Source organism: Podarcis tiliguerta (assembly GCF_965153285.1).
Source record: "Podarcis tiliguerta genome assembly, chromosome: 8".
NCBI classification, from domain to species: domain Eukaryota; kingdom Metazoa; phylum Chordata; class Lepidosauria; order Squamata; family Lacertidae; genus Podarcis; species Podarcis tiliguerta.
The window spans coordinates 7184122-7200764 of NC_139541.1; the positions used below are offsets into that span (position 1 = coordinate 7184122).

The window sequence follows — 16643 nt, forward strand, 5'->3', positions numbered from 1 at the left end:
CAGTCTTTGATTTCTCTAAAAATGCTGTTTTCTGCATGTTACACAGTTGTACAGATCCTCAAACTATTTAGCTGATTATTATCAATAAAAAGTTTGTGAATTCAAAACCAGCCAAGGACTCCAGTTCGCTTTGTTCCGTCTTCAAATACTTTGTAAAGGGTTCCCATTCATCTTTAAAGTCACAGTTATCCTTGTCCCGTAGCTTGTGTGTCAGTTTTGCCAGTTCTGCATAGTCTATCAATTTTTCTTGCCATGATTCTTTAGTTGGGGTTTCTTCAGTCTTCCATCCTTGTGCTATTAAAACTCTCGCAGCCGTTGTCGCATACATGGAGATGCTTTTCAGCTTTTTTGGCAGATCTGTCCCTACAACCCCTAATAAAAATGCTTCAGGTTTTTAAACAAATGTTAAATGGAACATTCTCTTCAATTCGTTGTATATCATTTCCCAATTTTTTAAAATTACCTTACAATCCCACCACATATGATAAAATGTCCCCTCCTTTTCCTTACACTTCCAACATATATTTGAACTAGTTTTGTACATTTTCCCTAGCTGCACAGGTGTTATGTACCATCTGTACAATGCAATATTGGTGTCGGGCAGAAAGGACTGCAAGATCTGGGCTTCTGGGGTTGCTGTTCTTTGTTAGGGGGCATAAACCAGCCTTTGATTCTTCTACCTTTTCTTCATTTCTTGCCCCCATGGCATTGTGTGTTGCTCGGTCCCAGGCAGCTGCTGTAAATTCAGGGCTGGGGGTGCCCTAGAGTTCCTTCAGGAAGCTGGCAACACTCTGGGTTCAAAACCCAGCTTCTGGCCTTTTATGGGCTGCAAAGACAATGCTTAGAAGTGTGGCAGGTAATGCCGGCTGAAACCTGGGCGTACCTGGGCAAATTCCACAAGCTTCTAGTCTTGCTTGCACCCTCCTCTCCTCTGCAACCACCCTCTTTAATACGTCTGTTGAGGTTGAATACGAATGTATACACACAGAGACATGTGCTAAGGCATTTTTATTCCTCGTACTTTGGGCCTGATCTTCATTTGCATTGGCATGAGTTACGGTCGTTTATGACTTGTTACGCGAACTGTTTTGCATCTTGATTCCCTTTTAAGAGCAGTGATTTAAATACAAGGAAGTAGCTTGAGAGGCGGCGGGGATCCCCTGTGTGGCAGAGCTCGGTGTTGCTAAAGAACAGCTGCAGGGATGCTGGCTGCTTTCCAGAGCGTGGGGCGTGCGCATTCAGCAGTGCGCACAGTGCTTCCGTGCGTTGAGGAATGGTTGCCTGAGCACCGTCGCTCCCCTGGGAAGTGTGGGGCAAGCCGAACCTCCGTGCACATTTTCAACCGGCTTGGTGGGCATTTCTGAGGACAGTAGTTTTCAAGCTCTGTTCGGAGGACTCCCTGGAGCCTAACTCGCTGGGGCTTTCCTTCAGGAAAATTACTGTTGTTGTGTTTTTTTTAAAAAAAATAATATTTATTAAAAGTTTAATAGTTACGGGGGGGGGGGAGGAAAAAAACAATAAGAAATTTAACAAACAATGCATCGAAAATAAAAACAAAAACAAAAAAACAATACATCAAAACAACAAGAAAAACAAAAACATTTAAAAACACATCCAATATTTCCATATCTTTACCTTTCATTTACTTGTTTCATCGACCTCCTCACACCTCCCTTTTTTGTATTCTAGTTCAATTAGCTATTTCAGCAAATCCTTTCCATCTTTCTCAATTTTTTGTTCTATAATTTATCTTAACACAATTTTAACTTTAAATTTTCCACTTTGGCCCATTAACAATCAGTTTTTGCTTAATTCTTTATAACATTTCTGCTAAAACCATATAACTTCATTCCAGCATTCTTCTAACATTCATTAATTTTGCAGTATTTCTGTAAATATACTTTGAATTTTTTCCAATCTTCCTCCATCGACTCTTCTCCCTGGTCTCGGATTCTGCCAGTCATTTCCGCCAGTTCCATGTAGTCCATCAGCTTCATCTGCCATTCTTCCCGGGTGGGTAGATCTTGTGTCTTCCAATACTTTGTGATAAGTATTCTTGCTGCTGTTGTAGCATACATAAAAAAAGTTCTGTCCTTCTTTGGCACCAATTGGCCGACCATGCCCAGGAGAAAGGCCTCTGGTTTACCTTTTTCATTTCATTATAAATCATCTCCCAGAAGTTCATAGAAAATTACTGTTAATGTTGCACCAGTGTCCCTGAAAAAGAGTTGGTTCACCTCTGCAGTGTAGGGTGTGTGTGCATGTTCTGGGACACCTCCTCTTGACAAAACAACATAGAAAGCAGAAAAATTGTTTGTGGACAGTGCCGGGGGGATAACAGGATTGAATGCTACCTCCACCCATACCCCCACACTCAGAAAAGTAGCTCAAACCTTCTTCCCCAACATTTTACCGTATTTTTCACTCTATAGGACGCACTTTTCCCCCTCCAAAAATGAAGGGGAAATGTGTGTGCGTCCTATGGGGCGAATGCAGGCTTTCGCTGAAGCCTGGAGAGCGAGATGGGTCGGTGCGCACTGACCCCTCTCAGTGGCATAGCGTGGGGGGTGCAGGGGGGGCCGGATGCACCGGGCGCAACATCTGGGGGGGGCGCACTTGCACTCGCAGCTCTCTGCCCCTACCTGGCTCACTCACTCTCTCTCACTGCAGTGCTGGCTGTGCGAATCCGATCCGAGCCGCCAGGTCGCCGCCCACTGTGGAGGGGAGGGTGCCAGGCGTGCGGTGCGGTGCGGTGCGGTGCGGTGCGGAGAGAGAGCGAGGGACTATCTGGGGGAGGGACAGAGAAAATGATTTGCCTTGCCCCGGGTGCTGACAACGCACGCTACGCCACTGACCCCTCTCGCTCTCCAGGCTTCAGGCAGCTATCCGCAAGCCTTCGGAGTACTCTGAAGTTGGCACTGCGCTCCCCGGGCTTCAGGCTGCAGGCAGCTATCCGCAAGCCTTCTGAGCCCGGCTTGCGGATAGCAGCCTGTTCTGGGGGCTGGGGTCGGGGGAAGCTCGGGCTTCCCCCGTCCCCAGCCCCGCAAGCTCCGGGAGCGGTGGCGAGGTTGGACCTGTTTTGGGGGCTGGGGTCGGGGAAAGCTCGGTACTTTTCTCCTTGCAGGAAATCTTGTGAGTGGCAGAGGAGGGGTTCAGCTCTGTGAGCCCCACTTGCGTTCCAGTTGCGGAATGGAGTTGACCCCTTCGTTTCTGGTACTGTCATAACTTAAGCTTTAATTCACATGAAGTGGCCGTGAGCAAAAGAGGCAGATTTGCAGAATGTGTGCCCTTGAGATGAGAACCAAGAAGCTTTGAGACGCCCGAAGTCTCTGTGGCAAGTGCTTGGGCTTCATCAGAATGCAAGGGGGCACCCCCCCAAAAAAATATTATTACTATTATTTAAAAAGGCAGAATGATTGGCAATGTTGCATTAAGTCTGCTGTGGCATTTTAAAGTCCACAGGGAAAGTGGTAAGCAGATAAAACTATTGGTCATCACCTCCGCTGCCTCGCAACCTTCTGCTTCTTCCTCTGTGGCTGTTACTCTTCAGTAATGACTGTGGGTTTTTTAAATGGTTGCTAAATTGTTTGCCCAAAGACCTCCTTAGGGTATAAATGACTCATTGTGCCATCAGCTGTGCCACACTGACTAGGCTGCAGCAGCCCACCGGTGTACCTGCCTGCCTAGGTCTGCAAGCCATCATTTGAATTGCCCACGATGCCTCAGGGTGCTCCTACGCCCAAGGGGATTGTGGGAGATTTAAAATGGAAGCTTACAGCCTCCCATTGTCGCCTGTAGGTTAAGTCCCACCAAGACTGAGGATTTTTCCAAGGCTCTCTTCAGACGTGGAGCTGGCCCCAGAAATGAGGAAATAAAATTCAGAGACTGGCGCCATCTTGCCTTGCCAGAGTGGCCTCCTCGATGAGTTGACTTCGTGGGTGCTGGTACTACCTCTGTTCATCTTCTGCCCTTTGTCTAGATCCTGTACCTGCCCTCGAGACGGCGCGGAGCCTTGAAGACCGGCGCCAGCAGCTGCACTGCCTTGGTCCTGAAAACCCACCTTTGAAGGAGCTGAATAGGCCGCGGAAGAAGAACTCGGAGCTCCTTTGTGCAAAAGGTACCAGGTCCAACAAGCCCCATATGATTCAGCAAAGCCGTTTGTACCAAGAGGCAGAATGGATTGAGGGCAAAGGCCTATGCAACTGATGCAGATACATGGGATGCAGGGGGAAATCATGGAATTTAGCCCCCTGGAATCCCAGCTCTCATTAGTGGGGAAACAGCCAAGTTTCTAGTCCTTATGCCTGCAATTACAGTCATACCTCTTGTTACATTTGTTTCAGGTTACATCTTTTCAGGTTGCATCCCGCAGTGACCCGGAAGTACTGGAAAGGGTTACTTCCGGGTTTCACCGCTCACACATGCGCAGATGCGCAAAATGACGTCATGCGCATGCACAGAAGTGGTGAATTGCAGCGTGCGCAGACGCGGGTTGCGTTCCTTTCAGGTTGTGAATGGGGCTCTGGAACAGATCCTGTTCACAACCAAAGGTACCACTATAATATGCTTGAAAGTGTACAGCTGAGGGGAGCTGATTGTCTGGTGCCTTCAGTGCCCAGTGTCCTAGTGTCTTTAGTTTTTTCTTTTTATTGCCTTTATCAACTTTGGACATGCAGGGTTCTGCTTCTACACACACACACACACACACACCAGTCCCACACACATTTATATGGTCCAAATAGCAAACACTTTATTCCTGCAAGAGGGCGTATAACACATGTGCTCAGAGACCCACACTGGTTGCCAATTTCAACTACAACTCCCATCAGCCTTAGCTGAGAAGTCTCACTTAGAATTCTGCCAATCTGACGGTTCTACAGGCTCTTTTTGCATGAGTATGGAGAGTTTCCGAATGGCCCGTTTTGTGCTTTCGTGTTGTGCATAAAGAACGCAGCGTTCTGCTGCTCTTGAGGCACAAATTCTGTTTTTAATTAACTTGTTTTTTTAGTGTGGCTTGCATGGCAGTCTGTGGCAGGTGGGAGCAAACTTCCCAAGGGGGTGTTAGGGGGCTAAATGCAAGCTTCTGTCCCCATCCTCAGGCCAGAGGGCTTTTTGCCTCCGTAAATTATGAACGTTAATAGCCGGTGCTGCCGAGCAGCAGGAAAGGAGACTCCATCCCCGTCATTTGCACACGAAGCTGCAGGAGGAGCAGAGAGAATGTGCCCCCCACTTGGGCCTGGCATGAGCAGAGTCTTCTCTCGCTCTGCCCATCAGCCTTGCCTTGCTGAAGGAGGCCATTAGCAGAGACAACCAAGCCAGGAAGCTGCTCACTTTGGCAAGAACCAGGGCTGCTCTCAGAACCCTGTTTCCCCTGCTGGGACTCCAAATTACCGTGGTCTCTGAAGGCTTCTCCGCTGCTTCCCGCCCTTCCCTATTGTGCTAATGGGTCTGGTTTTTACACCCCCAGAGCAAAGGGAAGGGACCCCTCCGGCCGGCCTGGCTGCTTCGGAGGTGCCCAGGCTCGCCAGCATCAACAGCAAAGCACTCCTTGCGGAAAACTCGCCCCACAGAAATGAAGTCGAGAAGCAAAAGTACGTGAGTAGTTTTTTGTGGTTTTTTTAGGTGGCGGGGAGTGGGTGCTGACATCTGAAGAAAGAAAGATTACTGCAGTGCGCTCTGTGTGGGGCTTCCCTAGCCCTTGATCTGGAAGCTGCAGTTGGTGCAGAACGCTGCAGCCCAATTGCTGACAGGAGGGAGACCCCCAACAGCATACATACAAGGCCAAAGTGTTGCTATTGTCCCAAGCCCTTAACAACTTGGGACAAGTTCACCTGAGAGATCACTTTACCCCATAAATGTCCACTGAACTACTTCGGTTGGCAGAACTGGCCCTGCCACAGGTATAACACTCATTCCATGTCTGTAAAACTTGATATTTTAGTCTGGCAGCACCCAGACTTTGGAACTCCCTGCTATTGACATCAGGCAGGCTGTACTCTATTCGGCCTCTGCTAAAGCCATATTTGTTTAGGCAAGCCTACCCCAGATATGTGGGACGCGGGTGGCGCTGTGGTCTAAACCACAGAGCCTAGGGCTTGCCGATCAGAAGGTCGGCGGTTCGAATGCCCGTGACGGGGTGAGCTCCCGTTGCTCGGTCCCAGCTCCTGCCCACCCAGCAGTTCAAAAACATGTCAAATTGCAAGTAGATAAATAGGTACCACTCCGGCGGGAAGGTAAACGGCGTTTCCGTGTGCTGCTTTGGTTTGCCAGAAGCGGCTTAGTCATTCTGGCCACATGGCCCAGAAAAACTGTCTGCAGACAAACGCCGGCTCCCTCAGCCTGTAAAGCGAGATGAGTGCCACAACCCCAGAGTCGTTCGCAACTGGACTTAACTGTCAGGGGTACCTTTACCTTTAACCCAGATACGTAGAATTCGGACATGTGTCTTAAATTGGTTTTATTATTGCTTATTTCAATTATTATTTGAATGTTTAAATACATTTTTTTTCCTGACCATTTGGTTGCTTTATTCTTTTTGCAAACTGCTTTGAAGTTTGTTTGTTTTGTTTTCGACAATCAAACCTGGCATAAATTCTATGAAATAAATTGATTCTCCTCTTCCACGAGATAGAGATCAAACACACGTTTCAGAATCAGGACTTGGGAGGAGAGAAGACTTGAGGAGAGGGATCCATAAACCTTGGCATGCTACTCCTTTCCTTTTTGTAGAGAAAATAACCTTGCACACACACAAACAGCCTCCCCCTGCAAGTCCTTTGTTCATACCGGAGGGGCTTGCAAGGAGGGGAGGGGTCTTGTGCTACTCTATGTGGTGCTTTTTGTAGAATGTGGAATGGGGGGGCACCACAGATAATAATAATAATAATAATAGTAATAATAATAATAATGATAAAAATAATAATTTATTATTTATACCCTGCCCATCTGGCTGGGTTTCCCAGCCACTCTGGGCGGCTTCCAACCAAATATTAAAAACAATACAGCATCAAACATTAAAAACTTCCCTAAACAGGGTAGTAGTCTTTTAAAAGTAAAATAGTTGCTTATTGCCTTGGCATCTGCTGGGAGGGCATTCCACAAGGCAGGCGCCACTACCGAGAAGGCCCTCTGCCTGGTTCCCTGTAACCTCACTTCTCGCAGTGAGGGAACCGCCAGAAGGCCCTCGGAGCTGGACCTCAGTGTCCGGGCTGAACAATGGGGGTGGAGACGCTCCTTCAGGTATACAGGACCGAGGCCGTTTAGGGCTTTAAAGGTCAGCACAAACACTTTGAATTGTGCTCGGAAACGTACTGGGAAAGAGGCTGGTCGCCTCTCCAAGTTCCTCCCTTGGCAACCTGGCAAGAGGATTTGTGCAGCCCCTCCCACTCAACCCATTGCATTTATTGGTAAAACACTAAATTTTCCCCCTGTGCATTTTTAACACAAATGGTCTTCTTTGCTGGAATTAGTAACAAGGGGAGAAATTATTAGAAAAATCTGAAATCCATTCATGCAGGAATTTAAAACAGTCTCTGGCTGTAATCCACACAAAATGTGTGGTTAAAAACAGCGTTGAGCAGGCCAGAAGGCTCTTTTTGCAAAAGTGCCCAGCTGCTCTTTCTATAGGAATTAGGTCTCTTTACTACTTGGGATGTAGGATCTCCCCGTTCACATTTTTGTTGCTTTTTCAGGACTTCTCCTGACTGATGTCTTACTTTCTGCAACACATTCCTAGCACAGCTAATAGCGCATTAGAGGCCGATTCATTCTCCTTTAGCTTGTTCTGCGATGCTGTCCAGAGGGTCTGTAGCACAACGAAAGCAGGACAAAAATTAAGCAGAGCATTCATGTTTTTAAAAGTTTTGGCATTTCAGCAGGAAGTTGATGCGCACGGATCAGAAGGGAAGCAGTTTGGCTGCCCCAGAACTTTTGCAGGCTCTAAACAAATTTGAAAATGGGTTCGCGTATAACCTCCCCAATAGCATCAAGAGCCCAAGCCATCACAAATGTGCAATAAAAACAATGTTCTGGGGGCCTCCTCAGTCAGCCTGTCTCTTACCCCAGTTCAAACTTGCTGACTGGCAGGAGAGGTGGCAATTTTATTTCGGGCTGGGATTCGACTGCCTTATTAGCTCAAGAGCGGCCAGTTGACATCTGTCTCATTCCAGGGGCCTGCAGGAAGCACAGATCACTTTGGCCGCTCGGCTGGGGGAAGCAGAAGAGAAGATCAAAGTGCTCCATTCAGGTAGCTCTTTCGTGATCCGAATGCTCCTGAGGCTTCCTCTAGCTTCACGTATAACCCTCTGTGAATTCGTGTATCTGTGAGGCTCAGTGGGGAACCCAAACATACAAGCACCTTTTAACTGAAAGCAGTTTTCTTCTTCCAACTTTCTAATTGTCTCCTTTTGTTTCAAATGACTCCAGAGATTTCCTCTTGCCACCTCTAATTTATTTGTTTATTATGACATTTATACCCCCCCCCCAATATTTACCGTATTTTTCGCTCTATGGGACGCACCCAACCATAGGACGCACCTTGTTTTAGAGGGGAAGAACAAGAAAAAAAAATCTCCCCCTCTCTGCTCCTTCCATTTCTCCTCCCGCTTGGCTGAAGGGGCGCTGTGCAGCAATCCCTCTCTGCTGAAGCCGGGAGAGTCTTGCTCTCCGGGCTTCAGCGAAAGGAACCCGAAGCCTTTGGAGCGCAGCGTGAGTTCCCACTACGCTCCGGAGGCTTCAGGCAGCTATCCCTGAAGCCTGGAGAGCGAGAGGGGTCGGTGTGGACTGACCCTTCTCGCTCTCCAGGCTTCAGCAAAAGTAACGCGAAGCCAAGGAGCGCGGAGGGAGCGCTCCCTCTGCGCTTTGGAGGCTTCGCGTTGCTATCGCTGAAGCCAAGGAGCCTGCATTCGCTCCATAGGACGCACACATTTCCCCTTAATTTTTGGAGGGGGAAAACTGCGTCCTATAGAGCGAAAAATACGGTACTCCATATATCTCAAGATGGCGTATGTGGTATCCTCACAACAATCCTGTGAGGTAGGTTAGGCTGAGAGGTGACTGGCCCTAAGCCTGCCTTTGAAGCCTCATTTCCCAGGTCCTGGTCCAATACTCTACTACCCCAGGTGTTTCTACCCAGGGCACAGTCCCACCTCTCTCTTCCCTTCCCTTCCAGTCCTTCATTAGATCACCCACTTCTTCTAAACAGCCCTTTTACATACTCCTACCCCCAATTAAAACAAAGGCCTTGTTCCTCCTTAAAGAAGGCGGTATCAATCTGGGTCTCTGGGTTGCACCACTTCAGATTTCTCCAAACGAAACAAAACAAATCCTCCTTGCTGCAAACAGAAAGCTAGTTTGGAACCTTGGTAGCTAGCTTTCTAGGTGCAGGGAGGTCTTTTATATGTAGAAACAGGTAGATCATATGCTGTCTTAAGTGGTACTGTCTTGACAAAGGTTTATCATCTCAGTGGAACAAGGCCTAAGTCTACATCTATGTATATTCAGTATATTCTATGTATATTCAGCAGCATGCATTCCTTCCCAACTTTTTGTTTCTCATGCCTTGCCCACCCTCCCCCAGGTGTCATATATATATGTATGTATGTGTGTATATATATATATATATATATATATATATATATATATACACAGTGGCGTAGCGTGGGGGGTGCAGGGGGGGCCGGCCGCACCGGGCGCAACATCTGGGGGGGGGGCACGCTCGCACTCGCAGCTCTCTGCCCCTACCTGGCTCACTCACTCTCTCTCACTGCAGTGCTGGCTGTGCGAATCCGAGCCGAGCCACCGGGTCACCGCCCACTGTGGAGGGGAGGGTGCCAGGCGTGCGGTGCGGTGCAGAGAGAGAGCAAGGGACTATCTGGGGGAGGGACAGTGCAGCGGGGGGGGGGCGCAAATTACTTGCCTTGCCCCGGGTTAGGGGGCGCAAATTACTTGCCTTGTCCCGGGTGCTGACAACCCACGCTACGCCACTGTATATATATTCTACAGTAAGAGCAACAAATTACTCCCAAAGCAGATCCAAGTACAGATAAAAGTATAATGCAAAGAATTAAACCTTTTTTTATTAAAAAAGGGGGCATTCAAAACAAGTGTATGCAGGGCATCCATTGCACTTGATCGAAAAGCTGCAGTCAGTGCAAAATGCTGCAGCACGATTGCTGACAGGAGCGAGGCCCTGTCAGAATACAAACCGTGAGGTCAGAGATCTGCACTGGTTGCCTCTTTGCTACCAGGCCAAGTTAAAGGTGTTATTATGAGTATGTAAAGCCCTTAACAACTTGGGACCAGTTTACCTGTGAGATCGTCTTACCCAACATACTCCCACTTCAATCTGCAGGATTAGCCTGGTTCCCAGAGCCACATAATGCCCATTCTGCATTTCTAAGAACCCAAATGTTTTAGCCTGCCAGCACCTACACTTCGGAACTCCCTGCCTATTGACACCAGGCAGGCTCCTTCGCTGTACAGTGGTACCTCGGGTTACATACGCTTCAGGTTACAGACTCCGCTAACCCAGAAATAGTGCCTTGGGTTAAGAACTTTGCTTCAGGGTGAAAACAGAAATTGTGCTCCGGTGGCGTGGCAGCAGCAGGAGGCCCCATTAGCTAAAGTGGTGCTTCAGGTTAAGAACAGTTTCAGGTTAAGAACGGACCTCTGGAACGAATGAAGTACTTAACCTGAGGTACCACTGTACTCTTTTTGGCCCCTGCTCAAAACATTTTTGTTTAGGAAAGCTGATTCAGGTTTGCAGAATGTTTTCACACGTATTTTAATCTATTTTTCGTTTGTTGCTGATTTTAATTATTATTTTCTGAATGCTTTAATGTAGCTGTGGTTAACTGTTTTTTTATTTACAATTTCCTTGCTGCTGCTGCTTCTTTTTAAAACCGCTTTCAGGTTTGTTTCTCACAATCAAGCGGTATATAAATTTATGAAAACAAATAAATAAAATAGGTAGATGTTAAATGACAGCACTGTAAGCTCAAGACAGGGATCTTTCATTTTGCTGCTAATACTCTGCAAAGCACCAGATGATGTTAGTTTGCCTTTTATCGATAGATAACGGGTTGCCCAGTTTAAATCAAGCGTGGCTGATGACTCACACGAGTTTTAGGCTATTACACCAACCAGTTAAACCTGCAACAAATTTCATATTGATGGGGGGCACAGCTAAAGAAAAAAGCTGGCTGCAACTGTTATGGGAGTTGTAGTTCATAACATTTGGGTGGGCACCAGGTTAGCGACGTATGTCCTTGTATTTTGCTAAAATCCCCTTCCCTGCGATGCTTGCCACATCCAAGTTGCTACTGCAGAGTAATATTCTTGAAAAAGGCTTCGGGTCATATCTCTCTCTTGCTGTCCAGAGCAAATATGATCTAACAGATTCCAGTGGAAAGGGTGTTTTTGACCCTCTGCTTCTGTTGTTGTTCCCCCCCCCCCCCCCCCCGTTTGCTAATCAGCACTGAAGGCAACCCAGACAGAGCTGGTCGATTTGCGGTGTAAATACGATGAAGAGGCAGCTTCAAAGTAAGTCCCTCTACTTGTTCCACTCAGTAACATTTATTTAGTCGTTTACTTGCATTAAGGCATTTCTCAGCTGCTTTTCCACCTAAAGAGGTCGAAAGTGGCTCACAGTCACTGCTTTTAACATGCAAAATTGTAGCACTCGAATGAAATGAATAAAATAGCAAACACAGGCATCATCACTCATCAATTTTTATTTGTATACCGCCTTTCTATCTTACAATACTCAAGGCGGTTTACAAGCTGAAGAAACAAAGAATGTACACCTTATAGTAATCTTAATGCAATACAAAAATGTGATAATAAAACAGCGGTGGCAGTGGCAGCTGCAAAATAATAATACAAAATCTAGCAAGAGAGCCAGGGCCACGGTGACCAAAAAGCCCAACAAAATCAGATAGACTTATCAGCTCACCTTACTTTCTTTGTTAGCTGGTCATTAAAACATGTTATAACAATTTACAAGTACGTTCTGTAACACTGATAAGAATACACATTAATACAGCTGAAAGACCACTCCTCTGTCTTCATCAGAAAGTTCTTCCTAAGGTTTAGTCGGAATCTCATTTCTTGCCATTTGAATCCATTGGTCTGAATGCTCCCCTCTGAAGCAGCAGAAGACAAGCTTTCTCCACCTTGATCCTGATCCTGTTCCTTGATGGGCTCCCATAAGGTCCCTATTGCAGGTGAGGGAGGGGGCGAGATCCCTGAGAGGCCAACTTACCTTTCACAGAGCTTCACTAGACGCTCTTGTGTTTATTTTCCTTGATCGTGTCCCAGTTGGGGCGCCTTTTCCCAGCCTCCTTTTTCTGGCAAGCAGCTGTGGCGATCACACAGGGTCCCCGGACCTTTCACCGTCTATTGAACCCTGTGCCACCACTTTATTTCTCGCTGCCACCACCCAGGCCCTACCTGGTACAATACTGAGTCCAGTCAGGGTTAAATTGGAACATAAACTTCTGTTTATTTATTGCAGTTTAACAAGAGTGTGGTTTCATAAACAGTATCAGTCAATTACATTCATGGGGTGCCTATCCAGATCTATAACTTCCGCTACCTGCTCTCACTCACTAAACCACCTCTCAGATATTTACTTGTCTTCCTAATCCCTAACTGTTCCTGACTTAGCTTATTTCTCTACACTAACTCAACCTACCCACAGACTCTATCCCAATTCACTCACACTCCAACCAACCACCCAACGAACTACTCCCTTTGCCCTTCCCCGAGCTGGTTTTATAGTCCCTCTGACTCCACCCCCTGGGTCCTGATTGGGTAACCTGTTTAACTATTTCACCTCCAACACTCTCATATGTTAACGTCACAGCAGCATCCTAGAAAGGCAGCCAGAAATGGGTGGTGTGTCGTCGTGGCCCCTCCCCACTCCTCTTCCAGCTGTTTTCAGCATTCTCCTGGCCTGCCTGCCGTTCAGATGCATCTCCCACATTTCTCGTTCCGATTATGCAACAGATGTGGAACGCTTACACCTATCATGCCCAACCAGATGTTCTTTGATCATGCCGTGTGCGACTGTTTGCTTAGGGCGAGGTGGTAAAAAACGTTGCCTTTGATCAAGATTTTAGCTGCTACATGTTGAATGAGGAAGGATGAGGTGGGGGCAGAATTTGGCATCCACATTCCTTTTGTGTGGGGTTGGGGGCTGGGGGGGGGAGAGAGGCTTTATCCTTTTAGGATATCCTTTCTGCAGCAAGTCCTCCCCTCCCCTTAAAGGTAAAGGTAAAGGGACCCCTGACCATTAGGTCCAGTCGTAGCCGGCTCTGGGGTTGCGGCACTCATCTCGCTTTACTGGCCGAGGGAGCCGGCGTACAGCTTCCAGGTCATGTGGCCAGCATGACTAAGCCGCTTCTGGCGAAACCAGAGCAGCGCACGGAAATGCAGTTTACCTTCCCGCCGGAGCGGTACCTATTTATCTACTTGCACTTTGACGTGCTTTCGTACTGCTAGGTTGGCAGGAGCTGGGACTAAGCAATGGGAGCTCACCCCGTCGTGGGGATTCGAACCGCCGACCTTCTGATCAGCAAGTCCTAGGCTCTGTGGTTTAACCCACAGCGCCACCCGCGTCCCTCCCCTTACTATATAGCATTAACCAAATGTAAGCGAGGACCAGATGGAGGCTATGGAGTGAGTTTTGTCACCGGAGCAATCCAGCACATTGTAAACTGCTTCTTAAAACAACTAAGCAGTGTGTAAATTTTATGAAATAAATAAAATGAAGGTGGCATCATCAATCAGGCATGCCGTATGCCACTGCAGAACGTGTCCATTGTATGAAAATTGGTACATTTACACAAACACACTCAAGATATAACGTTATCAGCGGTTCTCAACCTGTGGGTCCCCAGATGCTGTTGGACTACAATTTCCATCATCCCTGAGCTCTGGCCTTGGTAGCTAGGGGTGATGGGAGTTGTAGTTCAACAACATCTGGGGACCCACAGGTTGAGAAAGGCTGGTTTAGAGCATGGGTAGGCAAACTAAGGCCTTGCGGCCGGATCCGGACCTTCTAAATCCAGCTTGCAGACAGTCCAGGAATCAGCGTGTTTTTACATGAGTAGAATGTGTCCTTTTATTTAAAATGCATCTCTGGGTTATTTGTGGGGCCTGCCTGGTGTTTTTACATGAGGAGAATGTGTGCTTTTATTGAAAATGCATCTCTGGGTTATTTGTGGGGCATAGGAATTTGTTCATATTTTTTATTTCAAAATATAGTCTGCCTCCCTCCCCCAAGGTCTGAGGGACAGTGGACTGGCCCCCTGCTGACAAAGTTTGCTGACCCCTGATGTAGAACATGGAGTAAGTTCTATGATGTATTTATTTTCCTTGCAAGCGAAACCACAGCTGCCTTTTTCTTTTGTCTTTGCCATCCCATGGTGAAATGCAGGCGGGGCTACCAGAGCCTTGACGATAACATTGCCTCGGATTCAGATCCAGCCCTCCTGCTAGCCTTTTGCTGCATCCATAAAAGCACTCCAGGTTTCAGTGTAAAGTAAACCAATCTCCCGTCCAAGCTCTGCACTTGTCCCTACATGTTATATAACTGATTGCCTTTGCTTTGCTGCCGCAGGACAGATGAAGTGGCCATGATTATGACGAACCTTGAAAAAGCCAACCAGGTAACCATGGGGAGAGATGAGGGAAGGGCTTTGAAGTGCAAGTGACCCCCTGCGTTTGCTGGCCTTGGCAGACGCACTAACCGCTGCTTCTCTTTCCTTGCAGAGAGCCGAGGCTGCTCAGAGGGAGGTGGAGAGCCTGCGGGAGCAGCTTGCATCTGTAAACAGCTCTCTTCACCTGGCTTGCTGCTCTCCCCAAGGATCCAGCGGGGTGAGGACAAGGAGGAGACCTTCACTGGGCCTCAGCCTATGTCACGAGGCCTATGGTCAGCCTTCCCCAACCTTGCACCCTCCTGAAGTTTGGGACTACAACTTCCATCATGCTGGCTGGGCATGATGGGAGTTGTAATCCAAGACCACTTTTTTGGGTGGGAGGCAGGTTTGCCTAAGTGAATTGACCTAGTTTTGTTGCCCCCAATCCCTTGGTAAATATTTGAGAGATTCTCCAAATTGAGAGTTTGCAGTCTTGAAGCAGCAACCTCAGCAGCCCAAGGCTTGGGGCTTTGCCTAGGGAGTGAGTAGGGATTTTGTGTGCCCAGGGACCAGAGACATGCAACATCGGCCCCTGCAGTTGGCAGGAAGTGTAGAGTCTCTGGATTGGTCAGTCCTCCAGGAAACTGGCTTCCTGCCCCTGAAAGGGCAATGTCAGGGAACTGCCATTGGAGCTGGAGGCGGAGAGAAGGCTCCAGAGGGATGCCAGAGAGGGTCCCAGTAGGGAGAGAGGCAGCCCATCCGCTGGGGAAGGAAATCAGCGTAACACCAGTGGAGAAGGGGGGCAGATGGGGGAATCGGAGAGGTGGCTCCAGGACTCCTCGCCGGAGACCAGTACTCCGCTGCCCACACCCTCCCTGCGCAGAAGACTTCCGCGCAGGGAGAATAGGAGGAGACTGGGCGTCAAACAGCTTTTATGCTGGAAGAGGTTCAAGAAACGGCCACTGATGGATTCTGCCAGCGACTGAGGCAGCCACCAAACTTGAGGCTGTCCAGACTGAAAGGGTTCAACCAGGTAACCTAGCCAGGAGTGGCGGCAACTTACGCACAAGCAACCCCTAGAACCATTACAGGCAACAAAGCAGACCCAATGAACTTCAATTACCAGTGGAAGCCCCCCCAACACAAGGACCCTCCTCCAAGCAGGAATGGCTCCATGAGGACCCCAATTTGCCTCTGTATTTCCATTGACCTAACGAGGCTGAACTTTGGAGGCCCTCTCCAAAATTCGGGATGCTTCAGTCATCCATCTTTATTCAAAATGGCTTCCAGACGTAGATGAGAATTGGCTCTCTCACCTCAGGAACCATCCAGCCAAATTAGGCAACGATATCTCAAGAGACGTTTGAACCCACAGAGGGCAGACTGACAAACGCTTTCAAAAAACTTTAGCAGATACAAACACCCACACACAAACACACACACACACTTTTACCTGCCTCCCAAAACAGTTTTTGTGCATCACTTCCCGCTGCTAACATGCGGCCCCTGGCAGGTTGCCCACGGGAGAATCCGGCCCTTGAGAGACTTCCAAATCCCCCCCCCTTTTCTAAAAAAAGAAAAGAAAAACTAAAGAGCTCCGTGGGGTTTGGACCCATGTACCTACGGGACCGCCTCTTCTGGTATGCCCCGCGAAGGACCTTAAGGTCCACAATTGACAACACTTTGGAGGTCCCAGGTCACAAGGTGGTTAGATTGGTCTCAACTAGGGCCAGGGCCTTTTCAGTACTGGCCCCAAATTGGTGGAACGCTCCGTCACAAGAGACTAGGGCCCTGCGGGACTTGACAACCTTCCGCAGGGCCTGCAAGACAGAGCTGTTCTGCCTGGCCTTTGGTTTGGACTCAGTCTGACCCTTATGCTTCCCTCCCCTTATGGTTTTGATCTATGGGCCACTTTTAAAATGAGGCTGCATTTTAAATTGCATTTTAACCTGTATTTTAATTTTTTTCCTATTATGTTTTTAATGTAATTTTACTGGTGTT

The 16643-nt window shown here is 48.0% G+C and overlaps 1 protein-coding gene across 3 annotated transcripts in view; it reads left to right on the forward strand.

Annotated features, from left to right (window-relative positions):
* Nucleotides 1-16643, forward strand: part of CUX2 (cut like homeobox 2) — a 250778-nt gene that overhangs the window by 200872 nt on the left and 33263 nt on the right. Inside the window, exons 5-10 of one of the 3 annotated variants that reach the window (XM_083453687.1) lie at nt 3980-4117; nt 5468-5591; nt 8169-8245; nt 11475-11541; nt 14624-14672; nt 14776-14880. In XM_083453687.1, the coding sequence (XP_083309813.1) occupies nt 3980-4117; nt 5468-5591; nt 8169-8245; nt 11475-11541; nt 14624-14672; nt 14776-14880 (560 nt within the window). Of the gene's footprint in view, nt 1-3979; nt 4118-5467; nt 5596-8168; nt 8246-11474; nt 11542-14623; nt 14673-14775; nt 14881-16643 lie in introns of those variants that run through there. The other 2 variants (XM_083453689.1, XM_083453688.1) reach the window with 2 other exon arrangements.